At 44.8% G+C, this 23,036-nt stretch overlaps 1 protein-coding gene across 10 annotated transcripts in view; it reads right to left on the bottom strand.

Moving 5' to 3' along the window:
- CCDC150 (coiled-coil domain containing 150) overlaps positions 1-23,036 on the bottom strand; it is a 46,400-nt gene that overhangs the window by 6,199 nt on the left and 17,165 nt on the right. For 8 of the 10 annotated variants that reach the window (XR_013814095.1, XR_013814096.1, XM_079782499.1 and 5 more), the window contains 8 exons: positions 19,431-19,544; positions 14,243-14,326; positions 10,478-10,585; positions 7,298-7,426; positions 6,375-6,544; positions 4,858-4,951; positions 3,653-3,822; positions 2,695-2,821 (listed from right to left, as the gene is read on the bottom strand). Coding sequence is in view for 8 of the 10 variants with exons in the window: in XM_079782499.1 (XP_079638625.1) it covers positions 2,695-2,821; positions 3,653-3,822; positions 4,858-4,951; positions 6,375-6,544; positions 7,298-7,426; positions 10,478-10,585; positions 14,243-14,326; positions 19,431-19,544 (996 nt within the window). In the remaining 2 variants the exon portion in view is untranslated. Of the gene's footprint in view, positions 1-2,694; positions 2,822-3,652; positions 3,823-4,857; positions 4,952-6,374; positions 6,545-7,297; positions 7,427-9,028; positions 9,173-10,477; positions 10,586-14,242; positions 14,327-19,430; positions 19,545-23,036 lie in introns of all 10 variants that reach the window. The other 2 variants (XM_079782500.1, XM_079782502.1) reach the window with 2 other exon arrangements.

The following is a 23,036-nucleotide window of genomic DNA, read 5'->3' as shown; positions in this document are numbered from 1 at the left end:
CCCAAATGGAGTCATGTCTGCTAAGCTGTCACCAAACCACAACATAATGACAGTTCTGGCTCTGCCGGAAGTAGACCTAACCAAGAACCACCTGGCCACACTCGGCAGGCCTGTAATCCGCCTGACACACCTGCCGTGCCCAACGGACGTGCCCTCGCAGCAACCGGCCGGCCTTTCTGCCTCTAACTCCCTGGTCACCGCCCCCTCCGGCCCGGACAGTCCCGGCCCGGACAGTCCCGGCCCGCCGCTCCCTGGAGCTCCCTCTCGTCTGCCAGACTGGATGCCCCGAGGCAAACTGATTTTCATTCAAATCAACTCTTACCATTTTTACGGTGCCTGTTTATCTTTTAAAATTACTTCAGTATCTTACAGAGTCCCCTCCACCTCACGTGCCCTCAAGTCTGTGCCAGGAGACGTGCAGGAGGAAGAGGCAACTGGGAGGGAGAAGCCGGGCAGGGGCGTCCCCTGTGGCGGGCAGGGAGTCGGGTGCTGGTACCTCTTCTCTCTGCACGAGCTCCTGCCTCAGAGCCTAACTCTACGCCGCAGTGTTGACCCTTTACTGCTCCCCAGCAGCCACCTGCTAGCCGGCCCTCAACACGTCCGTCACAGCCCTTCCGAAGCGGGGTAAGCCAACGTCTACACAGCACTTCCTGTGTCCACGCACCGTGATGAACGCTTCACGTGTATTTCCAGTTTAACCCCCACAACAAACCTGGGAAGTCGGCACAATGACTTCCACTTTGTCATCGGGAAAACTGACTGAGTGAGCCACGCGCACAGATAGCAGGGGAGTCACGGCTACTGGGAGGCAGAGCGGGGACTGTGAGCAGCGCACCCAGCCCGCCCGCTAGTGGCTCACCGGGGTCCCTCCGTGTCCTCCCGGTCTCCACGTTCGCCATCCTGTTCAAAGGACTTCCTGAACAACAATCTCTGACTACAGGTGCCTTTAATGTCAGCGCACCTTTCTATTTTCCACACAATTTTCTTTTTATAACTTACTATTTACACAGTGCTTTGCAATTTACAGAGCACTATAGAAATAGTTGAAATCGATTTCGTGAATGCTCTCAGTAAAATGCAATTGCTCAGTGCACCGAATGTGGCAAAATACAGACCAGCTACCCCAACCAAGTCTTACAGTTGTTTTAATTCCTCCCTCCCCTGTGCTCAGGATACAACACGCAGTGTCCGATTTCTGTGTCAAAGTGGCTTTTTTACTTCACTGCTCTCTATTTCCCACAGAATGCTCTGCTGGGCCCTAACCACCCAAAGCCCAGAGGAATGCTCTAGTCTCTAACGCCTGTCTCCAGCTTCTCCTCCTTCCTGCCGACTTCCCAGCGCGCTCAGCCCGCCTTCCTAGAACTGTGCTCACACCATCACCGTCTCCCGTGCTCACACCATCACCGCCTCCCGTGCTCACACCATCACCGCCTCCCCTGCTCACACCATCACCGCCACCCGTGCTCACACCATCACCGCCTCCCGTGCTCACACCATCACCGCCTCCCGTGCTCACACCATCACCGCCTCCCGTGCTCACACCATCACCGCCTCCCGTGCTCACACCATCACCGCCTCCCGCGCTCACACCATCACCGCCTCCCGCGCTCACCCCATCACCGCCACCCGTGCTCACACCATCACCGCCTCCCGTGCTCACACCATCACCGCCTCCCGTGCTCACCCCATCACCGCCTCCCCTGCTCACACCATCACCGCCTCCCGCGCTCACACCATCACCGCCTCCCGCGCTCACCCCATCACCGCCACCCGTGCTCACACCATCACCGCCTCCCGCGCTCACACCATCACCGCCTCCCGCGCTCACCCCATCACCGCCACCCGTGCTCACACCATCACCGCCTCCCGTGCTCACACCATCACCGCCTCCCGTGCTCACACCATCACCGCCTCCCCTGCTCACACCATCACCGCCTCCCGTGCTCACACCATCACCGCCTCCCGTGCTCACACCATCACCGCCTCCCCTGCTCACACCATCACCGCCTCCCGTGCTCACACCATCACCGCCTCCCGTGCTCACACCATCACCGCCTCCCACGCCCCACTGCTGGCTCACAGCCACGTTCCGGTGGTCAGGCCACCGGGGCCCGTGCACGCCGCTTTCGCAGACATTTCCCAGTCTGCTCGGACCAAGAGAGACGTGTCCTTCTCCTGTGCTCACACGTCCTGCTCACGTGACACCAAGCTCTGCTCGCGCTCTCACACAGGCACCTGTCAGCTCTGCCAGTCTCCATCCCACGGCCCTTCTCACAGCAGCCTGCAGCCCAGACCTCCCCTAACTTCAGATCCTCAGGCTCACGCAGCCTCTGCCAGGGAGGGAGAGTCCCCTGGTGCTTCCCACTGTCTCCCGTGGAGAGTGGCGACCACAACTGAACAGGGTCAGCGAGCAGGACCTTGGCTTCCCTGCGTCTCCGTGTGCCCCGGGGAGGGAGTGGACGGAGACGGGTGACTGGCCGCTGGGGGCAGTGCCCTTACCCCCTCCCTTAGCTGGCACTCGGGTGGGAAATGCCCACCCAGCTCCCTTCGCTGGCAGAGACTGAGCATGAGAAGCGGGTTTGTGGCAGTTTACAAACAGCACGGACAGCCTGACGTCAGGGGGATTAAAAGAGCCGAAGAAGAACGGCGCAGGAGCTGGTGCCCCTCACGGCCCGGCTCTGCCCCGGCCCGTACCTCGGCCACCTCCCGCTGGCTCGCCTTCTTGGCGGTGTCTCTCTCGGTCTGAAACTGCTTTCTCAGAGCTTCCACGTGCTCAGCGTGCAGCTCTGCTTCCACCTTGGATTCCTCGGTCATGCGCTCTCTGAAAGGACAGAGAAGTCACCTTTAGAAGTCAGCTTAGGAGGGGAGGGGGTCTCAGTGAGCAGATCAGCCACCCGGGGAGCCTCCGGACCTGGAGCTCATTAAAAGCGGGAAAGAAGGCCTTCCCTGCAGCGGAGTCCTTCACAGAAAGACGCCCAGCCAAAAGCACGAGACACGCTCGTTTTAACCAATAATCAGCATTACACGGAATGGAACATGCGCACAACAGGAAAAGCGCCTTCCCTGCTTTGGCGCAGACCTGTCTGCGATGCCCGTATGCTCACTAGCCGAGAGGAATGCAGACCTACGTGCACACGCATTCCCTTGGGTGTACATCTCATGGCACGCACTGCCATCTCAATCACATTCACCTACACCCAGTTAAGACAAAACCTGAGTGGCTTGGCCTGAACTCGCTGGGTCTGACTTAATCACCTCAGGCCGAAACGGAGGCCACTGACTGACATCTGCCTGGACGGCCCACTCCTGCTGGGACGCGCCCTCCGGGCCCGTCACTCCCTTTCCGTCATGCTCTGAAGGACACACAAGCCTTTGTCAGAAAAGGGCGGGCAGGGACATGCCAGTGGCCCCTCTAACCAGTATCCGTGCCATTCTGGCTTGGTCTTTGCATGGAGAAGCAGCTGGATACCCGTCGAGGGCAGAGCTGGACATGAGCGACCCAGGCAGCCGGCCCCTGCTGCTCTCGGCTGTGGGGCTCCCGGCAGGCCCAGCCGGGAGCACCAGCCCCGCTGGAGGACAGGTGTGAATGTGTGAGTGAGCCGCACTGCTCCCCCCAGGGCGCCCCCGATCCCCGTGACGGCACTGCCCTTACTTGCAGGTTTCCAAGTCCTGCCGCTCAAGTTCTTTGCAGTCCAGTCTCTCCTGGACGTGGTTGAGCTTTGTTTGCAGGTGGCTGTTTGTCTGGAGCGCTTGCTCCAGGCTCATGGCCAGTTTCCTGTTGTCGTCTCTCGCGACATCCAGAGCCTTCTGCAGGGGCTCCACCTGGAGAGAAGCGGGTTTCATTCCCCTGTGACATGCACACCGTCTACAGCACCTGCAGCCACTCCCTGCCCTACATCAAGTGCCGCCCAAACAGTCCTTCCTTGGAATCAGCAGAGATTCCAGATGCCGGGCATACGTGCGAGAGCTGCGATGGACATTGCTTCGGGGACGCTTGGAGGCAATGGGAAGGGTACCGGTCACTGAAGAGCTTTGTAGCCAACCTGCTTTATTCTCCTTTCAAAGTCGTTAAATTACCCTTCCTGATCCTGTGACCTTCTGGTCTCACTGCCTAGAGAGAAGAGACCTGGCAACTGTCCCTGCATACCTTCCAGAAAAAGCTTATTCGTATGAAACATCCATGTGCAGTTTATACACATGCGTATGTGTAGACACATCTGCAGGTGTGCGCACACCTGTGAGCACACACGTGAGGATGTGTCCTCCTAGCAGTGGAATCACTCACTCTGGCTCCTTTTTTCCGTTTGTTACTCCTCACCGGAGGGTATATTTCCATTGATTTTTAGAGAGTAGAAGGGAGGGGGGGAGAGAGTGAAGGGAGGAGAGACAGAGAAACATCAAGGTGAGAGACAGACATCGACTGAATGCCTCCGACACGCATCCTGACCAGGGCTAGGGATCGAGCCTGCAACTGGTTATGTGCCCTTGACTGGAATCGAACCCATGACCACTCACTCTGTGGGCTGATGCTCTATCCACTGAGCCACGCCGGCTAGGGCTCTAGCTACTTCTGCCGGAGGGTAAAGGTATTCTCCAAGCCCTTTAACTTCTGCATACGTTTATGCCGATGAATGAAAAGAATGTGAACCATAGAAGGCAAAAAAGAACTAGGCATCATTTTGGTCGGGGATTCCCGGTAAACGACTCCCTGTAGGACTGCAGGTCCATTTCCTATTTGTGAAGTGTCACTGTCCACACTCAGGCCGGAAGGGAAGGGACATGCACCGGGCTGTCACTCCCTTCCCACCACAGAAGAGCCAGTGAGACCACGTCAGCGTATCGCTCACCCCGCCCTACCTCGCTGCTGTGCTGGGCGTCCACCACCAGCATGCGGGCCTGCCACTGGTCCACCTCCGCCTCCAGCTTCTGCACCCTCTGCTGGCTCAGCGCCCTGGCGGGGGAAGCACAGACAGTGACGGGGGAAGAGCCGGAGCGACGCGCTGGCCACGGGCCGCTCCCAGGAAGCGCAGAGCACGTACGGGCTGCGGACCAGGATATCGGGGAGCTGGGGACAGCCAGGAGCCTCAGCTTCCGGTGAGGAGTGAAGGCTCCTACGATGAGAAACTGCCCCCTTAGGGGCAGGTCTGGCTGGATACATTAAACCAGCAATTTTCAACCGATGGGACACAAGGATTTTTCTTTTGTTCTTTATGAATTTTTATTTTTAATTTTTTTTTGTACCACAAGAATTTTTAAGACATGCAGTACCTGCCTATTTAGCCCGGGGCACTGACCTCTTTTCCCTTAGACTGCCAATAAAAAAAGGACAACAAGCAATACAAAATAGCTTTCTTACGTGAATGAATCAAAATTAGACCTACTTTTTTGTGAGATTGGCAAAAAATACATATTTTGGTGTACTGCAGAATTTTAGTAATTAGGTTACATTTGCCATGAGGTGAAAAAGGTTGAAAATTGCTGCATTAAGCTCTCAACACATGTCAATAATTAACTTACAGTCTGGTAATTTTATAACATATATATAACATATAAATTACATACAGTTTTGTACCAGTGAATGAATATATTCATACTATCACTTGTACATGAATTGGCTTGATATCGAGATTTCTGCTTCTAAATACACCAGGTACCTAGAATTTTACTGTGACTGGTAAACTATTTTTAATGCCATCCCCTTGAATTCCTTTTTACCAGTAAGTGCTGAAGACACATTCATAATATGTAAAAGATAAAGATGAGCGCAATGAAGACTATAAAACTCACTCGTCCGCTCATAACAGAGGCGACACGCACCTCCAATATGCACATTATAATATATTGCAGAGGCCTTACTAATCAGACCTTTCGTTCATTAACCTAAAAGGGAAACTTTTACGTAATATTTGAAACATTCAAAGGAGTTTACTAATAAAATATGGCTAGAAGTTCTCAGAATACAAGTAGTTCTCAGAATGTCTCATCTAAAATAATTATTAATCTTTAAGTGGGACACTAATAAATGGATAATTAATCCAAACTAAAGTAGGCACTTAGCTTCAATTACCTTGACCATTACAATTCTGTAGATCCAAGGACAAGTTTAAAGGCATAGAAAACAGCAAGGGTAAAACATAACAGATCACATGAATTTCTAAAACTTTCTATCACTACAAAAATATAAGAATTTTGAAATTCTGGAAATCATGTTGGTTTCGAATTCCAGATTTCCCCTAACTTTAAACTAGTTCCTTTCAGCATCACCAGAGGTGTGCAGAGGAAATGCTGTAACTGACTGGTGTCTCGATCTCACTGCTCCTCACTACAGCGCAGCAGGAAATGACAAGGACAAAGCAGAAAGGTCATCTCCACACCTTTCTTTCTTGAGGCCTGCGATCTCCGAGTCCCTCCGCCCCAGCTCGATCTGCACCTTCTCCAGAGCGCCTTGCATCTTGCTGTGAGAAGCCAGCACATTCTCCAGCATGACGGTCACTTTGCAGTTGTCTTCTTTCGCTTCTGCCAGCTGTCGCTGAAAGGTCCCCATCTAACAGGAAATGAAACCAGGGAAAGATGTTTGGTTCTTTCTGCCGAGTCCCATTACTTCCAGGAAAGGCATATGGGAACCAGCACGGTAGGATGCTAAGAGGAATAATTAAAATACATTTTACTCTTATTTTGTTAAAGTGATTGTGACTTTGAGAAGAAAACTAGACCTCAGATCCCATGGATCCTACCGAGAGCTCTCAAGTGCTTCCCGACTACTGGCCTGTCACACAGCACAAATATCAGCTACAGACACTGGGACCAACAACCTGGCTGGCCTGCTCGGGCCCTGGTCAGCATTCTCTCCGGATGGAAGACCAGGAGGGGGAGGGGGAGGGGCTGGAAGATGCTGTACCTCCCAGCCCTCCGCAGGGAGGCCCGGTCCAGCACTGCTGTCACGGAGACGTTTGGGATGGGACCTGTTTTCACTGAGCTCACCCCCCGCTCAAGTCAAGAGCAACAAGTGACAACTTAACAAGAAATAGTAGCTGTGAATATCGTGTTCCTAAAGCAAGAGGTGGCAGGCTATTTACCAAGATCAGACGTGCTGCAACAGAAAAAATTAGGACTTTTTCTTTTGATTAAGACAGGAAGTTGAAAAGTATTGGGAGTGGAATTATGCGTTTTTAAGGAAAACATTTTAAAGCGCTTCTAAAGTTTTCTTAAAGAAAAAAGTCCTCACTAAAGTGACAGGCACGGAGGCACGTGCTGTGAGCTGCCCACCTCCTCAGTGACCCCTCGGCAGGACGCCCACCTTCTTGCTCTCCCTGTCCTCCAGGGCCTCCAGGTCCCCTTTCAGCTTCTGGCTCTCCTTCAGCGCCGCATCGCGACACTTCACCACCTGCGAGAGCTCCTCTTCGTTCTTGTCCAGGATGGACTTGACCTTAGGAGAACGAGGACCACGCATCACTTTCCCAGAGCACAGTACGTCGGCCTCAGAGCGAGACACAGCCACTGAGAAGCCAAGCCTCCAGTGTCCAATTACATGGGCTTATTTACTCTTATAAATAAAACCAGCTTTTTTATTAGCCGTTTTCCCTCTAAAGAAAACTCCAAAGCGAAAATAAATTTGTGTGAATAAACGAGCAAACCCAATATATGACCATTGCCACGCAAGTGCAGAATACGGGATGAGGAGCCAAGACTATGAGGTAACGTGAAATGGGGCGGAGCTTCTGCCTGTATCCACAGTTCATGCCTTTCGGTGGCTGCCCAGTCCCCTGCCGTGTGGCTCTACCACAGCTACTTACCCGCTCACCTGCTGGACCTGTGAGTGGTTTCCAGCTTTCGGCGATTACAGAGAGAGGTGCTGTGAACAACTGTGTACAAGTCTTTGTGCAGACAATGGTTTCATTTATCTTTGGTAGATACTTAGGAGTGGAATGACTGGGTCATATGGTAGGAGTATGTTTCATTTTTAAAGAAATTACCAAATTATTTTCCAAAGTGGCTGCACCATTTTACATTCCCTTCGGCGGCGTATGAGAAGCCCAGCTGCTCCACATCCTCACTGACACTTGGTCTGATCGATCAGTTTTCCCCTTTTAGACATTCAAGTGGGTGTGTGGTAGTAACTCCTGGTTTAAGTATCAAGCAAGGATGGATGCTCTACAAAGTTTTCTTTGGAAAATATTTTCTGACGTTCAAGTTCTTAGGGCTTCTATTCATGTATTTCTATTTTAAAATTAGGCTTTAACCAAACAACTTAATTTGAACATTAAGATTAGGTAGGTATTTTGAATTAAAAAATAAATCAAAATTAGATTTTAGAAATGTCAATGGTTATTGTTAAGCAAAATCTGATATTTTCTATGTCCAAAAACAATTATGTGAGAGCCAGAACGGTTCTATTTGTATCATCAGTATCCCCTATTTGTGAAGAACCTAATTTCCTGTTACTCAGACCTTCAAACATTATCTTTCTGGATTGTTACTATTATTCTTCATCTATACATATGAAAGCCTAAGCAACAGTTACGACCGAACGACCAGAACAACCAGTTGGCCAGTCACTATGACACGCACTGACCACCGGGGGACAGACGCTCAATGCAGGAGCTGCCCCGATGGTCAGTGCGCTCCCACAGGGGGAGTGCAGCTCAGCCAGAAGCCGGGCGCACAGCTGGCAAGCGCAATTGTAGTGGCAGGAGCCTCTCCTGACTCCGTGGCAGTGTTGCCAGGATGAGTGTGAGCGGCACGATGCCTGGCCCCGGCTCGGGCTCTTCCCTGGCCACCTGCAACTTGGCACACTGCTACATCCCCCAGGGGATGTCTGACTGCCGGTGTAGGCCCAATCTCCGCAGGCCTAAACCAGCAGTCAGACATCCCCTGAGGGATCTCAGATTACAAGAGGGTGCAGGCCAGGCTGAGGGACCCCCTTTGCGCACGCGCCCCCCCACCCCCCTGCACAAATCCGTGCACTGAGCCTCTTGTTGTTATATAAATTTCAAATTTCCTAATGATTTAATTTATGGTCTTTACTTACCGAATCCCGTTTAAGAAAATATGATGCCTCATAAGTTTTAAATGGTCTTGAGGCAAGAATGTCTATTTTACCTTCCAGTCTTCCCTCCATGGTTTTAATAGCATTCAAGAGAGTCTTTAGAGAGATTCGAGAGTCCCCAGTGTCCTGAGATCTCACAGAAGTTAGGGCAGGTGCAAAGGTCACATGGCGTGTGGAGCTGGGAACAACACTGGGCAGACCCACGGTTCTTTCCTTTACGCTGGGTCTACAGCTCTCAAGAAATTTCGAAGACGCAGGCCTCTCCGGAGATTTCCTTCTTCTTGGAGGCATCACCAATTAAAAACAATAAACTAAACTAAACTAAACTAAACCTAGTTATTTTTCAAAGAGTGTCTCCTTTAACAGGAGGAACAACAACGTTCTCAGCAAAGCCGTGATGGAAAGTGTAATGTGAAAAGTGCTCTGTGCTTTCGGAATGAAGAAATCCCACTGAGAGTCCGTCCCAGCCAAGCAGCAGCCCTTCATCAGATCCCTGAAGGAGAGCACGTCTAACGAGGCCCTGGACGAACAGTCAGATGACCGGTTAGAACCCCAGCAGGGTTCCATCTGGAGACACATTCTACTTCCTTGGTTACCGGAGGCACACACACACATTACAGCTACAGAAATCACACGTGCTGCTCGAGAGTGGCAGATGTTTTTAAAAATAATGTACACGGTAAATTTGTAAATTATTGAAATGAATCACTTTCGTTCAGTAACACATTCCTGGATTATTTTCCTCACAAAATATTTTATATATTTTATTTATCTAACTTTCTCTATTCATTGGTTAAAATGTTATCAGTCTCATTGGGTGGCTCAGTTGGTTGGAACGCTGTCCTGCACGCCAAAAGGTTGCTGGTTCGTTTCCCGCTTAGGGCATATACCTAGGTTGTGGGTTTAATTCTATTTCTCTCTCTCTCCCTTCCTCTCTAAAAAAAATCAATTAAAAATGTTATCAATCTCAACAGTCACCATGCTGACAAGCAAACACCTGCTCTGCTAACACCTCTTTAAGGAAACAGCTGATTCAGGTGTGTCTTGTGCCTGTAACTCAAAATCCAGAGACTTGTTCCTCACGTCTGCCCAAAGTTAGAAGGCTCCCTTGTAATGTGCTTCCTACGATGCTCAAAATACCAGCTGCCTTGTTTCTGAAAGTCCTACTTTCTGTTCCATAATAAAGTTTATTGAGCACATTTCTAAGCCTCAAATTAGAGCGTGAGCGAGCTTCAGGCATCTTTGTGAACTCCTCGATGGCTTAACAGAACCTTGTACATACCGTGTGTTTAAAGAATGCTTGTTGTGCTGAGTTAAGTGAGAGAATATTCATCTTTCTGGCACTGTATGGTAAGGTGGGAAAAAGGCATCCATGTCTTAAAAACGAGTTAAAACAGCTGAACAGCCATGTGTTGTAGCTGTCAATCACACCTGAGTGTATTTGCCCTCCAGAGCCTTGTTCAACTTGCGCAGATGGTCATTCTGTGAGCAGGTTTCGGTGAAAGAATGGAGCTGCTCTTCCAGCTGTTTCACTTTTATCTAGGGAAAAGGCAAAAGAGTAATAAAAGTAAGCCTCGTTAATAAGATACTGTGTATATATTTATATACTCCAGAAGGAAAAAAAGATTGCATGAGTTTCAAAACAAATTTAGAGAATCCCTAAAACCTGTAAAAAGCAATAAGTTTTTCTAATAATGCAAAGAATGTTATCTCAACTGAAATACGTAGCGACTTCATCAGCTAAAACAAGCTAAATCCATTTACATGTACAGAGATAATTCATTTGCCTTCTACTGCTTATGGAAACTCCAAATTAACACACTGCGGGCCAGTAGTTTTATTGCTAGCTTAACCCAGTGGCCAGATTAAGTTTCTATTGAATGAGTACAAAAAACGTTTTACATGAACGTTAAAGGCACTTTAAAATTAAATACCCACTGCATTTTGAAGTTACTTATTACATGTTCTTATAAGCTAATATATTTTTAAAGTATGATACTTTGTAAAACACTGTGTAATATGAGGCGAGAATTCTTGTGACCAGTCCCAATGTGTTAACATGACTCATGAATATAACAGTGACACTTTGTAGGTAATAACTTTCAATTTTAAAGGAACTGTGGTACCTGGCATTCAAACTTTTTAAAAAATATGGATCATTAGAATTGTCAACATGCAAGGAGACAGTCTTGTGTTTTCACTGGCAGAATTACAAAAATTGGATAAATGGAATTATATGCTGAATTGTGTTTTAGAACTAACTCATAAAAGTGACTACTCATATCTTTGCCTTTAAAGATTTTGATCATTTGGGGAAAATGATTATCATTAATATTTACTCACAAATCTCCAAGTTATATGCTTTTCTACATTTTCTTCCTCTTACTCCCAACTCTCTCATACAAATCAACAACCAACATTACTGAGCCTATTCTTAAATCAGGAAAAACTTCACCCCCAAGTTCTTGTTTAAACCGACTTTTTCTCTCGTGGTATCTTCTTGTTTTCTATCTGTGGGCAAGCACCCGTGGCTGGAGCTCTGGACATGTAAAGAGCTGCTGAACTCTGAGCGCTTCTAGAGTTTTCTGAAAGGCTGCATGAGCTGCATGAGAGCACACTGTGCCTTGAGCCATCAGCAGGGTCCTTCCTTCTCCCCCGTTTGCCTGTTTCTGTCACCCTTTCCCGCAGCGCACAGGAAAAGCATGTGCTGTGGATCCCGAGGCCACCAGTACCAAGTCCTCCTGGTTTCCACTTCAGGTTCAGATGAACACGCTGCCTCTACAGGGAGGTGCTGGTGCAGCGGTTACTCTCATTTTAAACACAAGCCAACGTCCACCTGTGAGCCCAATGGGAAGTGCTGCGTAACTGAAGACTTTCCAACGTGCCTCTCTTCCCGCACAACACGGCTGTCCTCACGCACAGCGCTCCTCAGGTACTCCGCCCTGCCTCCCCGCTGGGTGCTCGGTAAAATGCCATAACGCTCGTCAGATAACGTGCTCTTATCGATGGCCCTTAGATTTTACATTGAGTTCCTTATTCGGTAGGATTTCTAACTCAGGACAGTCAAATGGGAAAGGACCCAGAACCAGATGCATCCCGCGGCCCAGATCTCGGTGTTTCTGCCATGACTGCCCACGCAGCTCCATGGCCAGCGCCTCAGCCGCCTCAGGAACAGCAGACACTCGGGCAAGGTCACATCCGCACATTGTTTCAAAGGCCCAAATATACAAGACGGACATGGATGCAGGTACTCAATATAACGCTACGGACACTATGAGACAACTAAGAGGGAGATGGAAAGGATCTCGTATTTGGATATGCTTTGTAAGGCAAGTATTTAAAGTAATGCAATCAATACATTTTCTAGTTTTTTTTTCTTCACTACATATGGTACATTTGAAATGAAGCAGGACATACCTACTATGTTAGCCCTTTCACAGTTTGAAATGAGCTTCAGAGTAAAAACTCCCTGAACTGCCAAAGTGTGAAAATACATTCAAGAAATTGTGATAATTTCAGCATAGCACAGATTTTTTTTCTTTTTTAAAGCTAATCTATATATATAAAAGTCTAAGCGACTATTACAACTGGTTGACTGAATGGTTGCTGTGATGCGCACTGACCACCAGGGGACAGACGCTCAGGAGCTGCCCCCTGGTGGTCAGTGCGCTCCCACAGCCAACCTCCCACAGCCAGCCAACCTCCCACAGTCCTTCCCCCCGGCTGGCTGGGTGGTCAGTGTGCTCCCACAGCCAACCTCCCACGGTCCCTCCCCCTGGCTGGCGAGCCCCAATTGGCACAAATTCGTGCACCTGGCCTCTAGTCCTACATAATAAAAGGCTAATAAGCAAATTGTCCCCTTGACTGGGAGTTCAACCAGGAGTTTGACCAGGGGGCAGGGCTGGCTGGCCAACTGCCTGTGGCCGCTCCACCTGGCCTGCCCCACCCCTGATCACCCCCTCCAGATCGAGGGCGGGGCCAGCTGGCCAATCACTTGCTGCCCTTCCCCCCGGCCGGCCCCTCCCCCGATTGGCCCTCCCCACCCCGATTGGGGGCGGGGCCAGACGGCCAGACCCCACCTGCGCATGAATTCATGCACCGGGCCTCTAGTCCTATATAATAAAAGGCTAATATGCAAATTGACTGAACAGTGGAAGGATCAGTCACTGTGATGCACACTGACCACCAGGGGGCAGATGCTCAATGCAGAAGTCAGGCTCACGGCTGGCGCGCATGGCGGCGGTGGCGGGAGCCTCTCGCACCTCCTTGGCAGCACTAAGGATGTCCCACTGAAGGCTTAGGAGAGGGCCTAAGCCATCAGTCGGACATCCCCCGAGGGCTCCCGGACTGGGAGAGGGTGCAGGCTGGGCTGAGGGACCCCCTGAATGCACGAATTTCGTGTACCAGGCCTCTAGTATTTATATAATAGAATACCAAGCAGCAATTTAAACCAAAGAATTATAACAAACAACATAGATGAATCTCTCAATTACAATGTTGGGTGAAAGAAACAAGATACAAAAATATATACACCGTATTATTATTTAAAGTTCAAGTACAGGAACCATTAATCTGAGGTGTCAGAAGTGGGGATGGGAATTACCTTTCTTGGAGATAGTGACTGGGAAAGGCTATACAATGAGTTCTGGAATGTTCTATTTCTTGATCCGAGTGCTGATCACATGAGTAGCTTTACTTTGTGCAAATTTACTAGGCAGTGACCTGTGTACTTTTCTGTATATGTGTTATAGTTCAATAAAAACTTTATTAAAACAAAACAAACAAAACTTTTGCAAAGGAAAAGTGGTATCATCCCATTCACTCATCTATTCTGGTGCCTCAGAGTACCAATTTCCAGGGTTACTTCTCTTTAGGAAAGTTAGAAAAAATTCAGCAAAGAGAGAACACAGGCTCTTTACATTCTCAGTAAATGACCTTGCATTAAACAATTATAATAAAGCTTCACAGAATGGCCTTTGGCTTGGAGATTTAAGGTTTTACCATTATAGTATAGGTACGTAAATAGAAGTCACCTAGATTTTAATGCAGTAACAAAATTAGGGAGGTTTGGAGGCTGATCCAAAGTTATGTAATTAGTAAATGACAGACTAGGTCCTCTCAAAATTCATCAATATTTAGTCTGACAACTAGCATTAAAAGGTTAGACAACAAAATTCAGAAAATAAAACCTCATACCTGGAGTTTTCCCTTTTCATAGGCCAGTTTATTTTTACTCTGAGTAATTTTTCCCAAGACATTTTCCACCTTCTGTCGGGCAAGCTGATGAAGCAAGCACAGACATGGATCAGTGCACCAGGCATGCAAGGGAACCACCATTTTCCTTAAACAAGTGTCTGCACCTCACCATTTCCATACCAACACAACCAGGATGCCTACTTATCGGCTACGGCTGCCTCTGCTCCTTCCCAGACAGCCAAGGGCTACTCTCCAACACGCTGGGAGGCAGACAAGGAGCGCGAGTGCCTCATGCGTCCCAGAGGCACTTCTTTATTTATTAATTCTGTTCCTGCTACATCAATTCTTCCTTTGTAGCTGTGATCCAGCCCAGACGTGGGGGCTGTTTCAGTGGTTACACGTATACAGTTCGAGATCAGACAGCTCTTGAAGAGAACGGGATGTGCAAAGGGTCACAGCCCTCAGACCGTAGGAGAGGCTTCCGCTATCAGTGTCAAAGGCAGAAACGGAAAACACTGTTTTGGTCAAACACTGAACACGGTGTTATCTGGGACAAACATTACTGACAGCTCTATCATTCATGAAATTACATATTTTCATCATTCAAACAGCCTACTTAATAATGGCATTTTTTTCCATGTCTTTTCCATCAACCTTTGTCAGAGAAATAAGTATAACAGAGTTTTCTTTTGATTAAATTTTGGGCCTTCTTGGTACTTTAGGAACAATATTAGTGATTAAACATGGAAAGTTTCACCCTCCATAATAAATTTCAGTATTGTTTTCTGATAACAGGAAATACTGATGTCAAAAGTATCTTCACAAATCAACTGTGAATACAGACACAAGCAAATCCTTGATCATTCAAGCTGCCTACTGAACTACAGACCATCTGCAGTGAATCTGGAGTTTAAGGTCCTGGGAAATACTGACATAATTCACTACTTCTGGCTTACATTTGCTTTATTTGTGAATAAAGAACAGGGAACCTTTTAAGCATTTAAAGCCAAAGAATTTAGACTTTTGTGTTATATTCAACTTTGGGTAAGTTGATAATGATGAAACCATATATGTAGGGATATTAATTTACAAGGAGAAATTCTTCATTATCTCTGACAGTTACAGCTATTCTTTAGCCATCACTTTGTACTGCCCTTTATTTCAAGTGTTGTGAATCCAACACACTTATTTCCAAGTAAAAGAAAAGACACAATTCAAACTAGATTGCTATATAATAACATGTAACTCATATTTTCCTCTGTTCAAAATATATTCATGATAGCACAAGAGGGCATACTAGTCTAGATTTTGTTTTCTCCTCAGTGGTTGCCTGAACTAGAAAAATTAGGACATTTTAGACAGTCTAGACTTGATTTAAAAAAAAACACACGAGTCATTAGTCCTTGTATACCATCTACTCTAAAATTACACACATTCAATATAAAAACGTATACTGAATATTAGGTGTCAGTGGGCTATTAACTATTATGACCATCTAAGTATTTGTCTTATCAAAGCAGTATTTAATGCATGTATAATATGCATATTCATGCATTGTTTCTTAAAGTTTATTAAAAAATCTCTATGTGTTGCTACCACTAAGGCAAAGGAAAATATTTTTTAAAAAGCATTCAGACCAATAAAGTATTGGTTTCAAAATAACCTAAGGGAAATGTGGACTTCCATCAAAAAAATAGAATACTAATACTAATGTATTACCATAAAATTAATCATCAATTTTCTGTCTGTGGAAGGCATACAGGCCTCCTTTACAAAAACTTTTCTATTTTAGAAACTCTGATGTAAAATCATTCCATGAATGAAACATTATAGTTTGGGATTATGCTTCAACCACATCTTCAGTAAAAAATAAATGGAAGGATGGCCAGTAATGTTGCAAAAATAGTTAAACCATAACTGTAAAACCCAGATTATTAAAATTCAGTTCCAAGTTCTATAAATCACTGTGCCCCAAAGTGCTATAAAGTGTAGGGATAGTGTATAAAAACACCAAGGGCTAGATTTAACCTAAAATATGCCAGCTAGAACAAATACTAAATACTCAAAAATCACTTAGCTTTCTTGGAATGTGGAAAGGCTTTTCATGGAATAACTTAGATGGTCTGGATCTTTTTTAAAAGGTGTCTAGGAATTTTAAAAATAATGGCACCTTTTTCTTCAATAAAATTTTTCCTTTTAGGCAAAGGCATATCGAAATTCTATTAATATTTTAAATACACCTTTAAAAGACTTTCTTTTTTCACTAAAGAGAATGCTAATGCAATGATAAGAGAAAACTATGCAAGCAAAATAAAAATCTGATATTGGACACATGGTCACTTATTTAAATTTAAATTTATGACAAAAAGAGATGGTTACCAGTTGTCAAAGGAAAATCAATGGGAAAGCAGTAACTTAAATTACTGTTTGCAGATTATTTGAATAGGCCCTGTACTTAAGAGAATCAATGGAAGACCAAAAATTAGAGAAAGACCACTTAGAAAAGTGAATAGCTCCAATTCTGAGTTGTGGAAGGCAGACTTGAGAGTAACCGTTGCTTAAGTAATCCAGGCAACATACTACTTATAGAGGTTATTAAGTATGCAGAGCAAAGCACCTGAGAAACAGGTTACAAAGAAAAATGCAAGTGGCTAGAAGAATATACACCTTGGAAAAGCAGGAAGCAAACAAATTATTTTAAGGTCTCAAAGGCAGGTTGCCAAGAAAGCCACAAAATGATCTCTGAAATCATTTACAAAATCCAGGTAAGCTGTGAGTTAGCCGAAGCTGTTAGAAGAACACATACAAACGGCAGATACTGCATTTTGGCAAAGCTTTTTTTTTTTTTTTTTTTTATAAGACTGTAAGAAGGATCTTATTCAAAATATTTAACAACTAGTATGACAGGTCCCCAGCAGATGGAACCAACTTTGACACCTGCCAGTGGTACACTGACCGAACATCTTCCTGGTTTTAAGATTCAATTCTTGTTTAACTTCAAGCCATTAATGCTCTAGCTGCACAGGGGACTATATTTTTGTCTGGTGGTACATTTGAAATGTTTAGAACCCAAAAGAAAGGTGGGGAGGATAGTCATTTAACTTGAAATCAGCAATAGCCACCTTCCCACATATAAGTCTTTTCTCACGGAGCTTTCCTGCATGACTGCCTGTGGGAATGGGCTTAATCACACCATTATTAAAGGCTGAAAAGGCAAAAACAAACTTAAAACTAGGAGGTGTGAGGAGAAAGTGAGAGAACGGTATTTATGCAGGGAAACGATGCCAGGCCCTGTGGTGGGCACTCTTCACAGTTTAATCCTCCCCGTCCGCAGGGCAGACAGGATGCTCTGTGGTCTCCTCCATAAGCGTTTCTTCAGCTGATACATGCATATTATTAGGCACTAGACCAGGGAGCATAAAGATTAGTAACTCCTGTTCTTGCACTAGAAGAGAGTGAAGGCTGATGCATCAACAGGTCAATTTCGCATCGCTGTAGCAGTTATTCTGGTATGGGTATGCAGTGTGCTGCGGGAACCCCAGTTAGGGAACATCCCCACACATGTTAAGAACCTGCCCAGGTCACACATAAATGGAGCCGAGGGTTGAAATCAGGATTGCCTGAGTTCAAATCTGTGGGGGGTTGAGGGTGGGAGGACATACACAACACACGCTCATGTGTATCAATAAGAGGTCAGACTACAAGGAAGCTTTTATGGAGAATTTCAAGTGTTTACTCTCAAAGCACAAATTACACTGCCAGCACTGAATGGAAATAGGTTTAATAGTATTGTTAAGATTAAAAATAACCCTGAAATCTCCACCTCATTCCTCAGCCAGCTACAGCCAACTGCAGTGCCTGCCAGCAGCCGTGGTCAGACAGATTCTAAGAGGAGAGGCACAGGTCTGCAGCTGGAGACGTGGGCTCTCACTGGGAGACCTTATCAAGAAGTGTGGTCTGCAGGCAAGAATCAACCTTGACCAAATCACTGGCAAGATCTGTCAAAGTCAGTAGCAAGGTAAGGCCACAGGCCTGCTCACGGTGTGGGCGCAGGCTGCGAGGCGGTCTTCCAGACCGGCCAAAAGGAGAAGGGGGATGAAGCCCAGCTGAGCCCTGGCCAACAAGCGAAGGGCATGGAGGAATCTTTAGTCTCGGGGGAGGGAGGACTGGCCTGAGAGACCTCCTCGAATTAGCCGGTGCCTCTAGTCCCTCCAATAGGAGCTCAAAGGCTTTCTTACCCAGGGTCAGTTCAGATACCAAGAATTCCATAAATGTTAGATGTCTGATATATGCGTTACATGTATTAACTTAATCCCCTGAACAACCCTCAACCTCCTAATAATAGTATTATTATCCCCATTTTGACAGATTTAAGAAACTGAGGCTCAGAAAGGTTAAGCAGCATAATCAAGAATCGCAGCGAAGATTGAAAAACCTAGGCAGGCTGGCTCTAAAGCTGTGAAAATGTAAAAGGACTTACATTTACTCTGTAATTTTTCATAGTTGAAGTAACGAGCAGCTTATGACACAGTTTGAGAGAATTTAGTTCAGATTAAGATAGACTCACATTAGGGCGTCCATGGAACTTCCAAAGCTTATTTGCATGTTATAGAAGCAATAATTAAATTTCAAGTATTCAAGTATTCAAAGGCAATAGGAAACGTATTCACTCTTCACAGACCAATCATCTCTTTAAAATCCCCTTTACCACTTGGAGAAGATATTTTAAGAACTGTGCCATTTATCTGTAATGCACTGGCCTTGTTAAATAGCTGTCAGAAATCAAACTTAGAACTGATGACCTAATGGAGGAAACTGTCAGACGGGGAGAATACAAGTTTCTGCTTCACAATTCCTGAAGAGCAGGTATTTTTAAAACATTAGCAATCTTTGTGCTTTTCAGCATTCTAGATCACCTGTGTAAGCAGATGTTTAATAGCTGCCTTAAATGATTGTTTTCTTAACTCCTCTGTTGTTGGAATCTATAGGAGTTTATGCCACATTTAGCTTGAGTTATTCAGGCCTCATGGTAATCATTAAAACAGGAAAGGAAGGAAGGAAGGAAGGAAAGAAGGAAGGGAGGGAGGGAGAGAGGGAGGGAGAAAACCCATCTCCTGACCTCAGGTCTCTCTTTTTAAAAACTCATTAGTCATTACTTCCTACTTAAGACTGACCTTTTCATACCCACCCCATGGTAATCAGCCTCCTCTTGCTGAAGCTCCAGGTAAGCCAACTGATCTGCCAGGTCCTTATTCTTTTCCTCCAGAGCCTGCAGGCTGTGGGTTAATGTGTTTACGTCTACCTTTGAAAAGCAAAAGGAGAAGAGAAATCCATTTACTACCTATACAGAGACTCCTTAAGCCAGAGCCAAAAATATTAACTTATTTAAACAGGACATTTCCAACTGTAAAATAGAAAGTATCTTATGAACATGTTCTCTACCTTTATATTTGGGGATTTTCAATCCAATTGCGCTATGATGATTTTAAAAATGATTTTAATTTTCTTCTATATTTTTTCAACTTTTCTAGTTGTCTTCAGCAGAAGGGTTTTTATAAATTTACATAGTTTACATTTACTAGAAATGGAAGTTCTTCTGATACTTGGCATTTATTTAAATATTAATAATTAACCAAATACAAATCTAAAAGCATATGTTCAATATTTGATATGCTGAAAATTACAACATACTGCTGAGAAAAATTTTGAGAAAAAAAACACGAAATAAAATAGAGAAATAATTCATATTCATGTATAAGTGGACTCAGGCAGGTCAAACCCGTGTTGTTCAAGAGTCCACTGAATATGTACACAGTAAGTATTACTAAGCCATTAGAAGAAAAGAAGTGCTGACTGATACATGAAACAACGTGAGATACTTCACATCAGGTAAGATGGGTAGAATAAATTTTTATTTTATTTTGGTAATATTCAAGTAAAACCAATAGACCTTAGTAGGAGTTCTTACATTATTTAATGCTGCTTCTAATTTATCATAGAAGTTACTTCCCAAAACTGCTCATCACAGCTGGATTGAAAGAGTATTTTGGAAATGTGGCCATGTTTATATACAAGTAGCCCACACTATACGTCTACTAAAGATCCAAAGGATTTTGCCTTGTGGAATTTGAAACAATGGAGCAAGTGGCAAAGCTACTGAGGTATGTCCAGAACGGTTTTGTTTTTTAAGCAAGTACATCACATGTAAGCGCTGGCGAGCCCAGTCTGGGGAAATCTTGGAATCATGAACATCCTTTAACATTTTGCTGAAACAGAACTGAGCTAGGAGGATGGTGACTGCTGTCTGTGTGATACTTTTTTTTTTTTTTTAAAGCAGACAATGACAAGTGAGGATGTGGAGATACTGGAATCCTCATACATTGCTGGTGGGATTGATTGTAAAATGGTAGTCGCTTTGTAAAAGTCTGGCAGTTTCTTAAAATGATCAACAGAATTATCACGTGACCCAGTAGTTTCACTCCTGGGGAAAATATACCAAAGAAAATTAACCCTTTGCACTCGCTTGCTTTTTTCTCGATTCCTTTATTCTAATGCTAACCTTGTCGAGTCAAACTCGACATCCGAGTGCAAAAGGTTAAAAACATATGCTCACCAAAAAACTGTGTACAAACATTCATTGCATTATTCTTAGCAGCTGCAAAGTGGAACAGCTTGAATGTTTATCAATTGAGAATGGATAACAAAATATGGTATATTCATACAGTGAATATTATTCAGCTATAAATAGAATCAAGTACTGACATATGCTACAATATGGATAAACCTTGAAAGCATCATGCTAAGTGAAAAGCAGCCAGATCCAAAAGACTACATACATACTGGTTGATTCTTTTTATATGAAATGTCCAGAAGAGAGAAATCCAGAGACAGAAAGGAAAAGAGCAGTTGCCAGGGGCTGGGGTAGGGGTGAATAGGGAGTAACCACTAACAGGTACTGGGTTTCTTTTTGCATAATAAGGTTCTAGAATTAGAGAGTGGTGATGTTTGCAGAAACTTGTGAATATACTAACCACTGAACTGTATAATTTAAGAAGGCGAATTTATGGTATAATCATATCCCAATAATACAAGGTACTAGAACAATCAGACATCTACCTGACAATAACATGCACCTGAACCATACCTTGAATGATATACAAAAATTAATTTGAATAGGATCATAGACCTCTTGCAAAACCTAAGATTATAAGCCTTCTAGAGACGAACAAAGGAGAAAATCTTTGTGATCTTACTTTAAATTTCTTAGAGATGACACAAAAAGTATGATCCATAGAATTTGAAAGATTGATAAACTAAGCATCAAAATATAAAACTGCTCTTTGAAAGAGCATGAAAAGACAAGGCATAAAATGGAAGAAAATAAACGTAACACATATACCTGATAAAATATTTGTATGTATAAATTTTTTTCTTAAGAATTAATCTGAGACTATATTTTAAAATCTCTGAAAAATCAATAGTGAGAAAGCAAACAATTGAATTAAACATGGTTAAAAAATTTGAAGAGACAATTCAAGTTGTGGATGGCAAATAAGCAGATGAAAAGATGTTCACTATTATTAGTCATTGGAGAAATGCAAATGACAGCCACAATCACCTACCACTGCTCACCAGTTACAAGGCTAACCCAAAAAGCACTGACAATACCAGGCGTTGGTAAGAATGGAGATAAACTGCAGCTCATGTGCACTGGTGGGAGTGCAAGATGATACACACCTTCTGGAAAACAGCTGAGCAGTCTGTTATTCAAACATATACTTACCACAGGATCCAGAAACCCAACTCATGATATTTACCCAAGAGAAATAAAAATATATGTTCACATGTGAATATTTACACAGGGAACAACCCAAATGTCCTTCATTTGGCAAATGGGTAAAGAAACTGTTATATCTAGATGTTGGAACACAAACTATGATACAGCAACATGGATGAATACCAAATGGCTTTACACTAATTACAAGCAGCCTTAAGGTGTACCATACTGTATGATCCCATGGATAGGCTGTTCTGGAAAAGATACCTTCAGGGACAGAAAAGCAGATGAGTGTTACCAGGGTGCAGAAGAGGCTGGTTACAAAGGGCACAGGGAGCTTCCTGGGACGAGAGAAATGATCTCTATTTTGATTGCGGTGGTAACCACATGCCTGCATGTGCTGCCAAAACTCCCAGAGCCAAACACAGAAAAGGGTGAATTTCACTATGTAAATTACAACTCGGTAAACCGGACTCCAAAAACCAGAGCTGTACAAATACACGTTAAAAATATCGATTTCGACAAAAAACAGGACTCTAAAGCCTTACCACTGGCCTAATACAACCGCTCCAATGCGCAAGCGCCTTCCAGACCCATCGCCTGCCACTCAGCCTACGTGAAGACAATTGAAATCAGACAGGCAAAGTAATAATGCTGTTTTTCAGTCACAGACAGACAGCATTTGCCTTAGCCATGTAACATTCACTAATATTTTTAAGCAAAAAACGTTCAAGAATTTAATAGTAGCCGCCAGTTTTCCAAAATTTAAAAAGCCCGTTTGGGCCTAATTGACACCAACAAAGTCCTTACCCCAAGAAGTTAGTTTCATTCAGTGGTTTTTACGGTAGACTACTTTCCATTTATTCAGAAGGAGTGACTAAACCACAGAGGCCCCTGCCAGCTTGGTGAATGGTATTTGAGCTTGGGCTAAGAATTTAGCTTTTCTTTTTTTTTAAAATATATTTTATTGATTTTTTACACAGAGGAAGGGAGAGGGATAGAGAGTTAGAAACATCA

Source organism: Cnephaeus nilssonii, assembly GCF_951640355.1.
Source record: "Cnephaeus nilssonii genome assembly, chromosome: 10".
In the NCBI taxonomy this organism is placed as follows: domain Eukaryota; kingdom Metazoa; phylum Chordata; class Mammalia; order Chiroptera; family Vespertilionidae; genus Cnephaeus; species Cnephaeus nilssonii.
Note: the sequence above shows the minus strand (reverse complement) of the source record. Positions and strands in the feature narration are given on the sequence as shown.